Below are 13,478 nucleotides of genomic sequence, written 5' to 3'. Positions count from 1 at the left end.
TTGTTTCCGTGGTTGTGATGTGTTTTTAATAACGTTGTTAACGACTCCCTCAAACTTTTGTTTCCGTGGTTGTGATGTGTTTTTAATAACATTGTGGTGGTTTTGAATCACGTGGTGGTGAGGTATTTTGAATTATGTGGTGGTGAGGTGTTTTTAAATGACGTGGTGGTGAGGTGTTTTAAAATCACAGTGGTGAGGTGTTTTGAATCATGTGGTGGTGAGGTGTTTTGAATTACGTGGTGGTGAGGTATTTATAATTACGTGGTGGTGAGGTGTTTTAATTATGTGGTGGTGAGGTGTTTTGAATTAGTTGGTGATTAGGTGTTTTGAATTACGTGGTGGTGAGGTGTTTTGAATTACTTGGTGGTGAGGTGTTTTTAAATGACGTGGTGGTGAGGTGTTTTTAATTTCGTGGCTGTGAGGTGTTTTTATTTCGTGTTTTGTGGTGGTGAGGTATTTTTAATTTCGTGGTGGTGAGGTGTTTTTAATTTCGTGGTGGTGAGGTGTTTTTAATTTCGTGGTGGTGAGGTGTTTTTAATTTCGTGGTGGTGAGGTATTTTTAATATCGTGGTGGTGAGGTGTTTTTAATTTCGTGGTGGTGAGGTGTTTTTATTCCGTGTTTTATGGCTGTGAGGTGTTTTGAATTACTTGGTGGTGAGGTGTTTTGAATTACGTGGTGGTGAGGTGTAATCGTCCCAAACTTCCAGGCTGCACCTACCCCTCCCCTATGTACGTGCTGAGGGGTTCTTTCTTGAAAAAAAAAACATTCAACCGAAATCTTCAACCTAAATTGCCTCTAAAAATGTAATATCACAAACACAACAAATACATTTGGCAAAATAATTGTTTGCATTATGATTGGTGTAAATCATGACAACTCATGTACTGTCTTTATCCTCAGCTAAAATAAGCCCGTTCCTCAGTAACGACGTATATTTTTATCTGTGCAGTGTCTGTCCTGTCTTGTCTTGTCTTGTCACTGAACTACTCCCTCAAACTTTTGTGAAACCTTACCAAACGTCTGGTATGCACCTACCTCTCCCATGTGTACGTCCTAAGGGTATGTTTTTTTTGAGAGGGGGAATAAAAAAAAAAAAATTTCAACTTCAATTGTTTATAAAATGTAATAGCACGTATATTACAAATATATTTGTGCAAAACAATTGTTTGTATTATGATTGGTGTAAAGTGTAAACCATGACAAAACAGCAACTCAGGTACAGTCATCTTTCAAAATATCTGCATATCTGAGCAGTGTCTGTGTTGTCACTGAACTACTTACTCCCTCAAACTTTTGTTTCCATGGTTGTGAAGTTTTTAATAACGTGGTGGTGGCGTGTTTTGAATCACGTGGTGGTGAGGTGTTTCAAATTACGTGGTGGTGAGTGATGTGCTTTGAATTACGTGGTGGTGAGGTGTTTTGAATTACGTGGTGGTGAGGTGTTTTTTTGAATAACGTGGTGGTGAGGTGTTTTGAATTATGTGGTGGTGAGGTGTTTTGAATTATGTGGTGGGGAGGTGTTTTGAATTACGTGGTCGTGAGGTGTTTTGAATCACGTGGTGGTGAGGTGTTTTGAATTACGTGGTCGTGAGGTGTTTTGAATTACGTGGTCATGAGGTGTTTTGAATTATGTGGTGGTGAGGTGTTTTGAATTACGTGGTGGGGAGGTGTTTTGAATTACGTGGTCGTGAGGTGTTTTGAATTACATGGTCGTGAGGTGTTTTGAATTATGTGGTGGTGAGGTGTTTTGAATTACGTGGTCGTGAGGTGTTTTGAATTACGTGGTCGTGAGGTGTTTTGAATTATGTGGTGGGGAGGTGTTTTGAATCACGTGGTCGTGAGGTGTTTTGAATTACGTGGTGGTGAGGTGTTTTGAATTATGTGGTGGTGTGGCATTTTGAATTTTGTGGTGGTGATGTGTTTTTCATTACGTGGCGGTGAAGTGTAATCGTTCCAAACTTCCAGTCTGCACCTACCCCTCCCCCTGTATGTATGTGTTGAGGGTTTTTTTAAATTGTTTTTTTTTTCACCCTAAATCTTCAACCTAAATTGTTTGTAAAAATGTAATATCACAAACACTACAAAGAAATTTGTGCAAAATAATTGTTTGTATTATGTTTAGTGTAAATCATGACAACACAGCAACTCAGGTACAGTCATTATCCTCGGCTAAAACAAGCCCGTTCCTCAGTAACGATGCGTGGTGAGGCGTGCACAGCGAGCCGAGCCAAGCTTGTAGATCCAGTCACGTGAAAAAGTAAGTACACCCCATGTAAAGTTTTTACTTTTTCAACATATTTCAACATACAGCTATTTGATATTCATTTCAACAATATTGATAAATAAAGGTGATATTGAAGAGCCGGGCTCTTGCTTGAGACGGACGAAGTGACGGGCAAGACACAAACTCGTCCGAGAAGATGTTTATTGTAAAAACCAACTCGGGAACTCTGAAAAGCCCATTTATCGGGCTGCATATATATCCAAAACCAGAAAGCATAACCGAAACCGAAAGCCACGCCTCTCAGGCGAGGCGTGTTTCGGTGGTCACGTGACCGACAGGTGCAAAGGATTATAACCGCACGCGCGGCACGCTTTGGTGGTCACGTGACCAGCCACCCCGGCGCCGAGGTTGTCCGCCGGTGACGTCACCGGCTGGAGCAAGGAGATTCTGCTGCTGGTCTCGCTTGGGGGACCCATGGGTCGCTACACACGCCCCCCCAGAATGGACTTGATCCAGGAAGGTCAACCTGAGGGGGGTCCGGATGACCCGACCGAAACGACCCCTGGCCAGTCGCGGGGGATGGGGGGGGGGGTCCGGTGTGGTGGCGGGTGGTCGGACGGGGGGTGCAGTGGATGGGGGGCGACCGTGCCGCGGTGGGAGAGCCAGCCGTGGCGGCTGGCCGACGTCCATGAGGGCCGGTTTGAAGCGGTCCAGTGAAATCCGGTCCGCCCGACCGCCGATGCTGACGATGAAGGACTTGTTGTCCCGTCGTAGGACCCGGAAGGGTCCGTCGTATGGTGGTCGGAGCGGCCCCCGGTGCGCGTCATGGCGCACGAAGACGTACTCCGCCGAGCGGAGTGCTGGAGGGTAGGATTGAGGGTCGCCATGGCGGGACGTGGGCACCGGGGCGAAACGTCGGGCGGCCTCCTGGAAGTCCGTGCGCTGGCGCGCAGCGGACCAGGGGCTGGTGGCGTCAGGCATGAACTCGCCCGGTACGCGGAGGGCCTGGCCGTACACCAGCTCGGCGGTGGACGCCTGGAGGTCCTCTTTGGGGGCCGTGCGTAGGCCCAAAAGGACCCACGGGAGCCGGTCGGCCCAGCCGTCGTCCTGGAGGCCGGCCATGAGTGCGGCCTTCATGGAGCGGTGGAACCGCTCGCACAACCTGTTGGCCTGGGGGTGGTAAGCCGTGGTGCGGTGTAGGGTAACGCCCAACGTGCGGGCGATCGCGCCCCATAGTTCGGACGTGAGCTGTGGGCCGCGGTCCGACGAGATGTCTGCCGGTGCGCCGAAACGCGCGACCCAGGTGGCGATGAACGCCTGGGCCACGTCAGCGGTGGTGGTGGAGGTGAGGGGCACGGCCTCCGGCCACCTGGTGGTCCTGTCCACCATGGTAAGCAGGTGGGTGAACCCCTGCGATGGGGGAAGGGGACCCACCAGGTCCACGTGGACGTAGTCGAACCGTCGCTTGGGCACGGTGAAGGGAGCCAGCGGAGCCTGGGTATGCCGGTGGACCTTGGCCCGCTGGCAGGGTGTGCAGGCGTTGGCCCAGTCGCGGACGTCCTGTCGCAGCCCATGACAGACGAAACGCGCCACCACCAGCCGCTGGGACGCCTTCCAGCCCGGGTGAGAGAGGCCGTGGAGCGAAGCAAAAATGCGACGCCTCCAGGTGACCGGCACAACGGGGCGAGGTCAGCCTTGGGAGATGTTGCACAGCAGGACTGTGTCCGCGAAGGGGACGTCAGCCAAGCGGAGGCCCGTGTCCGCCACCCGGAGTGCCTGCACCGTGCCGTCGGTGGCCTGGTGCACTGCCATGAGGGTGAAGTCGACGCCGAGGTGGACGGCGTTGGCGCCGGCTCGAGAAAGGCAGTCGGCCACGGCGTTGTCCTTCCCGGCGACGTGCCGGATGTCCGTGGTGTACTCCGACACGGCGGAGAGGTGGCGCTGCTGGCGAGCCGACCACGGCTCCATGACCTTGGCCATGGCGAAAACCAACGGCTTGTGGTCGACAAAAGCCGTGAACGGGCGGCCCTCCAGGAGGTGGCGAAATTGGCGGATGGCCAGGTACAGCCCGAGGAGCTCGCGGTCGAAGGTGCTGTACTTAAACTCGTTGGGCAGGAGTTGCCGGCTGAAGAATGCGAGCGGCTGCCAGGCCCCGTTTACCCATTGTTCATGGACCGCGCCCACGGCGTAGTCGGAGGCGTCCGTGGTGAGGGCGATGGGAGCCTGGGGTACCGGGTGGGCCAGCAGCGTGGCGTTGGCGAGGGCCCGTTTCGCGCCGGTGAAAGCAGCGTCCATGTCCGTGGACCAGACGACCGCGCTTCGCCGGCTGGCCGCGGAGGGCGGCGTACAAGGGCCGCATGAGTTGCGCAGCTCGGGGCACGAAGCGGTGATAAAAGTTCACCATCCCGAGGAACTCCTGCAGCACCTTGACGGAGCGGGGGCGCGGGAAAGCGGCGATGGCTTCGACTTTGGCCGGCAGCGGCACGGCGCCGGTCCGGGTGATGCGGTGGCCCAAAAAGTCGATCGTCGCCGCACCGAAGTGACATTTGGCCGGGTTGATGATCAATCCGTGCTCGCTGAGGCGGCCGAACAGCGTCCGGAGGTGGAGGAGGTGCTCGGCTCTGGACGTGCTGGCGACAAGAATGTCGTCCAGGTAGGAACAGAGGAACGGCAAGTCATGCAGCATGCCGTCCATCAGGCGCTGGAACGCCTGCGCCGCGTTTTTGAGGCCGAAGGGCATCCAGCGGAATTCAAAGAGGCCGAAAGGTGTAATCACGGCCGTCTTCGGGATGTCGGCCGGGCGGACGGGCACCTGGTGGTACCCCCGAATCAGGTCCACTTTTGAAAAAATGGTCCGCCCCGCCAACCGGGCGGAAAAATCCTGGATGTGCGGGACGGGGTACCTGTCGGGGGTAGTGGCGTCGTTGAGGCGGAGGTAGTTGCCGCATGGCCGCCATCCGCCCCCCGGCTTCGGGACGATGTGCAGCGGTGAGGCCCAGGCGCTGTCGGAGCACCGCACGATGCCGAGGCACTCCAGCGCCGCGAACTTGGCCTTGGCGACGGCGAGTTTGGTGGGGTCGAGACGACGAGCCCGGGCGTACACCGGCGGGCCCGTAGTGGGGATGTGATGCTCGATGCCGTGGAGCACCGCAATGGCCGAAAACGTCGGTCGTGTGAGGGCCGGGAACTCCGCAAGGAGGCGTGCGAAGTCGTCCGCCAATGGGAGGGCGCAGGAAAACTCGGTGGGCGCGGCACGGCTCAAGGCGCATGCCAGGGAGCTGAAAGTTTCGGCGTTGACGAGACGCCGGCGTTTCACGTCGACCAGCAGCCCGTGGGCGCACAGGAAATCGGCCCCGAGCAAAGCCATGGGGACGTCCGCCGTCACGAACTCCCAGTGAAAGAGCTGGCTGCCGAAGCGGAGGGCGACGGTGCGTGGGCCGAAGGTGCGGATGGTGGAGCCGTTGGCCGCGACCAAGGGGGGGCCGTAAACGGCGGCCCGCCTGTCCTCCGCTGAAGCGGGAATGACGCTCAGCTGAGCGCCGGTGTCGCAGAGGAAGCGCCGTCCCGACGCTCGGTCCGTGATGAACAGCAGGTTTCCGGAACGGCCGGCGTTCATTGCTGGTAGGGAACGCCGGCTCGCCCGTTTCCCGACTTTGCCGAACGTGCACGGGGGTCGACATGATCGGGCCTGCCGCCCGAACCTGGCGTGGAAATAACACCAGGCCGGGTCCGGCGGGGGCTCCGGTCGACGCGTCGGGTCCGGGCGACGCGGCGTCGCCGCTGCCAGTCACGCCGGCCCGGCGGCCTCCGGGAAGGAAACTGCGTCGCGGGCGTCGGGCGGGTGGGCGGGAAGGCTCCCGGCCGCCACCCTGACGAGCTGGCTCGCCGCTCCAGCGAGCTGGCTTGCCGAAGCGATCTTGTCGGCCTCCTTGGCGAGGTCGCGGGGGTTCACGATGGTCGTACCTGCCAGGGCGACCCGTACCTGGGCCGGGAGCTGGCGAAGAAAGAGCTCCTGAAACAGGAAATCCGAGGGGTGCTCGCCGAGCAACGCGAGCATGTAATCCATGCGTTCGGACGGGCGCGTATCGCCGAGCTCAGGAAGGTCGAGCAGGCGTCGTGCGCGCTCAGCTGGGGAGAGGGTGAAAGCGCCCAGCAGAAGTGCCTTGATGGCGTCGTACTTGCCGTCAGCGGGCGGGTTCTGGAGGAAGCTCAGGCAGCGGGCGGCGGTCACGGAGCCAAGCGCGGCGACCACATAATGGTATCGAGTGGCATCCTCCGTTATGCCACGCAGGGCGAACTGGGAGTCCGCCTGCGCGAACCAGACGGCGGCATGTGCTTCCCAGAAGGTGGGCAGTTTGAGGGACACTGCGGTGTCCATCGCGCGTCGTAAATTCGGGGTCACCAGTGAAGAGCCGGGCTATTGCTTGAGACGGACGAAGTGACGGGCAAGACACAAACTCGTCCGAGAAGATGTTTATTGTAAAAACCAACTCGGGAACTCTGAAAAGCCCGTTTATCGGGCTGCATATATATCCAAAACCAGAAAGCATAACCGAAACCGAAAGCCACGCCTCTCAGGCGAGGCGTGTTTCGGTGGTCACGTGACCGACAGGTGCAAAGGATTATAACCGCACGCGCGGCACGCTTTGGTGGTCACGTGACCAGCCACCCCGGTGCCGAGGTTGTCCGCCGATGACGTCACCGGCTGGAGCAAGGAGAATCTGCTGCTGGTCTCGCTTGGGGGACCCATGGGTCGCTACAATATAATATAACAAATATCATGAAACATATACACTTTGTAGTCCATTGTATAATTTAAATAAACATAAATGCCAATTTCGCATGTGGAAAAAGTAAGTACACCCTTGGCTCTAATAGGTGGTTTTGCCCCCTTTGGCAGAAACAACCTTAAGTAGGCGTTTCTTATAACTGTCTACCAGTCTTTGACATAGACTGGTAGAAATTTTTGCCCACTCCTCCATGCAGAATTCTTTCAGCTGTGCGATGTTTGAGGGGTTTCTTGCATGCTCATTTCAAATCCCCCACAACATCTCGATGAGATTTAGATCCGGGCTTTGACTTGGCCATTCCAGAACCCTCCATTTCTTTCTTTTCAGCCATTCCTTGGTGGATTTACTGTTATGTTTAGGGTCATTGTCATGTTGCAAGGTCCACCTGCGGTTGAGCTTCAACTTTCCGACAGATGGCCTCACATTATCCTCAAGCACCCTCTTGTACAATGAAGAATTAATAGTGGATTCCATGATGGTGAGCTGCCCAGGCCCTGATGCAGCAAAGCTGCCCCAAACCATAATATTTCCACCACCATGCTTTACAGTTGGTATTAGGTTCTTGCGGTCAAATGCTGTCTTTGGTTTTCGCCAAACAGGTCTGCTGGTACTGTGCCCAAATAGCTCTACCTTTGACTCATCTGTCCAGAGCACATTGTTCCAGAAGTGCTGCTCTTTGCCGAGGGGTGCTCGCCGAGCTTGGGGGGAGGAGGGCGGAAGGGGGGTGTTCATTACAAATATGTGTTGGATGGGAATTTGGGTGAAATTGGAAATCAAGTAACAACATAAAAAACAAAATCTTCGTGTATTCCATATCCCACCCCTCCCCTTTCCTCAATACCTACTGGTTTTTTCACACCCATGCCCACCACCCTCCCATCTAACTTTCCCATTCTCCCTCAATTGGTATTTCGTAAAAAGCTTTGGAAAATGTATCTTGCTTTTTCCCATAACATCGCGCCTCGGATTTTTTGTTCTCAGACACAATGTATTTCGTGTTAGTTGTGTTCTTGAGTTTTTCCTATTTTGTGTTCTCTGCATCAGTTGAATGTGAAGTGCACAATGGACTCTTTGCTGATGCATATGAAAGCAAATACATCAATTCATAACAGTAACAAACATCGTCTGACATCTCACAAAAGTCTTCAATAATATTGTTGCGGATCTCCAATGTCGGCCTTCCCCTTATCAAGTGGGGATTAATCCCCTTGTCCTTTTTACTAGCCGACGCGATCCGGGGCTATCACGTTCCTTCCGGTCGGTGTTAAATAGGGTTGTTGGTCGAATTAGTCCCATTACTGAAGTACTAACACCGGCCGTGAAGCAAGGAAATAACCCCACCCGAACCACGGCGTTAGTGGACACGCCGAGCGAAGCGAGCCGCGATTCGGGCCGTTATCAGGAACTAACCCGATTGGAGCGGTTATGGTCGTGCCACGCTTACCCAATTGAGAAATCACTAAGACGGTCGAATCAGGAAAGACAGGAAGAACAGATTGGTTTATTAACTATTTACACAGGAAGAAGAGGAAGAGAAAAAGCAATGTACAATGAAGAGGAAGAAGCAGATACACAGGGCAGCCTTATACAGTCTTCTACATATCCCTGGACACGGGCCCGTTCACACTCAGACTCACTCTCAGACTCACTCACACGGGGATGAAGATGGTCGGGTTGAAGGTCCAAAGATGGCGTCCACAGCTCGTCCGGTCCCCGACTCGTACCGTGCAGGCGGTGGAAGACGGCAGGCAGCTCTCCGTGTGGCGTAGGCGCGGGGCGGACAATTATATCGGGGAAAGGTCGGTAAGCTGGCGATTATATTGCATATGTAATACTTGTACCGGCGCCTTTATACGCGCTCCTGGTATCGCTATGTACAATGCGCCGCTCCCCCAATGATGTTACCGAAGCGCCTTCCACCAACGTCCTTCTGCCCGAATGCCAAGGCTTGGCTCCCCTCACAAGTCCTTCACAACGCTGCAGTCCTTCGCCAGCCCTTTGTAAAGCGCAATCAATGCTTTACAAATGCTTGCCACAGCGCGTCTCTCCTCAAACTCATTCAGCAGAGGACCCCGGCTCATAACTCTGCAAGCGTCTCTCCCGTAACCCAAATGTTCAACAGAGGACCCCGGCTCATAACTTGTCACTGCGAACTCACGAGCGCCTCTCCCATCATAACTCGAGTCTCAACTCTGTTCAAGCGTCTCTCCCTCCTCATAACTGAGGTGGGGGCCTCGCGCAATGGGTTTTATTGCCACGCCCAGCGAACCCTCTGGAATCTCTAGCCACACCCTGTCAGGCGATGTCGCCTCAGCCCTGATTGGTTGATGAGGTCTTACCGGCTCCGCCCTTGATGGCTGCTTGACGTGGCCACACCCCCACCCTTGCGCTCCGCCCCCTTTTCAGGCCTTACCTCGTGGTCTTTGGACTGGTTTGAGCGAGCAAGAGCAGCAAACGCTGCTGGAAGCCAAAGCGTAACAAACTGCGAGCATCCCAAACTGCGAGCATCCAAAGCGTAACAAACTACGAGGGGCAATGGGGTGCAGACAGGATAGGCGCAATGGGGTCGGGTGGAGGGAGGCTGCAAAATGGACGGGGCCTACTTTTATTTGTTTTACACAACACAGATGCAACTATTGGAAATGGCCTTATCCTAAACACATACTATGAAATAACTAACGTTCTAAGGTGACCTACGTGTTGCATGTGGCCCAGCTATGGGGTGCAACCGTTAACCTTTAATGATGTTACCTGTGTGGGTTCTCAAAACCGCAACAATATTTTGCATGACTCAGTAATCCCAGCAATTCCAGTAATGTAAATCAACAACAATATCACCCTTACAAGGATACCATTCTGCATAGCTAATGAAACAAGGAGGCCTCAATGGAGCAAAATACTATTGTATTATGAAAGACAGAAGTGGACTACAACAACTAGCAACACCACAAGAAATTATTACATTTCCAATGATTTCAGGAAATTTTTCAATGTGGTTATTAAAGAGCGGTTATTTTTTATTTGATATAACGAACAATTTCATATCAGCGAGAACATGTTTTTCTCTGGGGAAAACATTAAATAATACACTAAAATTGTTTTCTGCTTGATAACAGCTTTTGTATTATCATATAAAAGCTGTGACAAATTTGTGAAAAAATTATCCTGTAAAAAGTTATGAAAATTTTGGACAAATTGTGACGAAATGAAAAATTTGAGAATGTCGTAATTCCTTGTTTTTGAAATTTGACATTTGTTTCACTTTAAGAGGACTGCAGAGAGGTCCAAGACCAAATAGATCACAAAGGTGATGATAATAAGTCTTTAATAGCCACACTTATTTCCACCTCAAGGGAGGGTTTTAGGCAAAAGTCTTGCATGAACCTGTAGAAAGACACGAAACCTTTAAAGAGAAACTAAGCAAGTCAAAAAAAAGTGAAGATTTTCCCATGTCGTATTAAGACAAGACAAGTTTAGGTTAACATAGCTTAACATGAGTCTGCAAAATGATTTATAATTAAAGGATATGTGCCCTTTGACCTTTGATCTTTTGAACTCAAAATCCAATCAGTTCATCTTTTCCGTAGTCCATACTGGTACCAAGTTTAGTTAAAACCCCTACAGTGGTTTACAAATTAATGCAGTAACAAACTTTTCCAATTAAAGGACGCATGACCTTTGACATTTTGAACCCAAAATCTAATTGGTTCATCGTTTTTTATTACAATCCATAGCTTGTGCCAGGTTTGGTTGAAATTCCTTCATTGATTCACAAATTTTCGTGGTAACAAAGAAATGATAGCGGACAGATGTACAGATGGACGGACGGATGGACGGCCGGATGGATGGGCAATTAACTTTAAATTACATACACACCAAATTGATTTACAACTGTTAATACATGTCACCGAAGGTGAATGGAGGTTAAGTTTTCACCCGTGTTTGTCTGTCTGTGAGCAGGATATCTCAAAAGGTTATGGACGGATTTGGAAGAAACTTGGTGGACAAGTTGCTTGTGTGACAAGGCAGAAATTATTTGATTTTGATTAAGATCCGGATCCAAATACGGCCTATCATTGGAATCCAAAATGTAAACTGCTCAGCCTGGCGGAGATGTGCGCTCTACTAAGTGCCGCCCATTTGCTATTTGGAAATATGTTTTGACTTTTTAAAATATTTTGTCGATTATTTTTACTCTAGCTTGTTTTTGATTTACTATATTATGGTTTTGAGGGAATCTCAGTATAAAACTGTTGTCCAAGCTTCCTTTTTGCTCCTAATTATTTTTCCCCCTTATAAAATATATCAATAGTAATGTTGTAAATAGATAATATGATATATGTTCCCTTTCAAAGGAAACAAAACACAAAAGGAGATAATTAGGCCAACCAAAGCCTGCACGAGCATTGGCTGTTTATCCATGTTCTATCCCTTGTTATATGGTGAGCGTCAAGCAAGGAATCAGCACGTACTATTTTTATCTGCAACATGTCACAGTTCTACAAGAGCTTCCTGTTACTGTTGGTGGTGTTGGGGTTCTTGGTGTGGTTTGATTTTTGAAATGTGCACCCAAATGTGCACACCCAGGACAGCTGGCCACACCCACACCCATTGGCCACACCCACATCTTTCACTTGACTCCACCCACCATAGTGCTGAGATCAAATGATATGGCCGCCATCTTGTTTCCTGGTGGGCCTAACACATCCGACCTATATAGGCCTCTGCTGATTATATACTGTCCGGTTTTGTTACATCATATTTCCATTCGCTTTTTCTGGGTCAATTGATAAATTATTAGTGAGGTTTAATCAAGCCCATACGCACCTCCCTTAAAAAATAGCATTATGTAATTTTTGAACGGCACCATATGCACGTTGAATGCATGTTGCCCAATCGGCCTGTTACTGGATTGTTAGGGTAAGCCAATTCAGTCGTGCTTAATGGCAAAGTCCCGTACCTCGAATTACCATGGACAGGTTTTTATGAACAAAATATTTATTACCACAGATAGAGCGGGAGGGCAGAAACTTGGTGACTGAATACACATCTGACGTTCTTGAGGCCCGAGCCCAGACCTACTGTAATTTATATATCCTAGAGAGGATAATAACATAACCCTTCCTGCCGCTCCTGTTTGGAGTGGGTGCACAAGTGGCCTGAAACCAGATGCAGCTGTCCGTTAGATTTGTAATTGATATTGAACCAAATCGTGAAGACCCTTGGAGATTAATTGTACAAAAACTTCAACAGCAAGGATGAGGGAGTTGAGTGAATGGATAGAGGAGATATATATATATATATATATATATATATATATATATATATATATATATATATATATATATATATATATATATATATACATATATATATATACATACATACATATACATTGTGTCGCAGGTTGTGTCCACAGTGCAGTCGTTGTTTAAAATAAAGTATTTGGTATGACTCAGCTGTGGTCCGAACCATCCACCTCCTAGACTCGGAGAGGATGCTGCATCCATTATGCCACCGAGTCTGGTGGAATATGACACTCCATTCAATATTTCTCTTTTGCTCTTTCCCTTTGATGTATTTACTACTTTGCTAAAATTGCTACAAATGGACTTGTTGTGTTACAATCGACACCACTGCTCAGTTGTTTAGATATTGATCAACAGGTGCACTATTGTCAGTAATAGTGACATGACAAAAGGCTCAAATCTGGAACGTTATCTTTGCAAGGAACCGTGCTGTTGTTATTTTTCTTCAAGTTTAGCTTTAAACAAACAACACAAGGGCTTCTTTTTGATGTATTCCATGCTTTACAATCAGCTTTACACTGAATGCACATATCTCACATTATCTGTCCTCCTTCCTGTGCTCTTGAACCAACAGATGTGAAGCCCTTGGAAAACCAGCGACTTGTGGAGAGTGTTCAGGAACAAGTTAATGCTGCTCTGCTGAACTACACACTCTTGCACGCATCACGGGCCGTTAACAACTTCACTCCACTGCCCCTGGCCTCTGCTTCTATTAGCGGAGATCCAACTGCCCAGGGAGATCGCTTTGGCCAGTTATTGTTGCGCCTTCCAGAAATTCGTGCTCTCAGTTTGCAAGCTGAAGAATATCTGTACTACAAGCACGTCAACGGAGAGGTTCCGTGCAACAACCTGCTTCTGGAGATGCTGCACGCCAAACGAGTTGGCTAGCTCATGCGGCACTTTCAAAAAGCTGGTCCTGAACGATGCATTGTGCTTTGTATATTGGGCAGTAAATTCAACAATGTCTCTAAATATACCTCAGCTGTCTGAATGTTACAGTTTGGACATGTCCTGAACTCGTTTGGGTGGGTAATGGCAAATAGACTGCCTTACCAATGACTACAAAGGTCAGAGTTGATGCACTGCATCTCACTGAATTTCAGTCGGCCATCCCACCTTTAATTTGGCTGGTATATTAAGGTGCAATAATTATG

General features: G+C 50.1%; 1 protein-coding gene across 3 annotated transcripts in view; it reads left to right on the top strand.

The window, feature by feature from the left end:
* LOC137413500 (nuclear receptor subfamily 5 group A member 2-like) overlaps window positions 1-13,226 on the top strand; it is a 234,607-nt gene extending 221,381 nt beyond the window's left edge. For all 3 annotated transcript variants that reach the window (XM_078767528.1, XM_078767527.1, XM_078767526.1), the window contains exons 7-8: window positions 12,899-12,996; window positions 13,060-13,226. In XM_078767528.1, the coding sequence (XP_078623654.1) occupies window positions 12,899-12,996; window positions 13,060-13,212 (251 nt within the window). In that variant the 3' untranslated portion in view covers window positions 13,213-13,226. The remainder of the gene's footprint in view (window positions 1-12,898; window positions 12,997-13,059) is intronic.
* The last annotated feature ends 252 nt before the right edge of the window (window positions 13,227-13,478 follow it).

This window comes from Myxine glutinosa, chromosome 13, assembly GCF_964187855.1.
Source record: "Myxine glutinosa chromosome 13, kmMyxGlut1.1, whole genome shotgun sequence".
NCBI lineage: Eukaryota > Metazoa > Chordata > Myxini > Myxiniformes > Myxinidae > Myxine > Myxine glutinosa.
The sequence above is the reverse complement of the archived record's forward strand: the minus strand, read 5'-3'. Positions and strand labels throughout refer to the sequence as shown.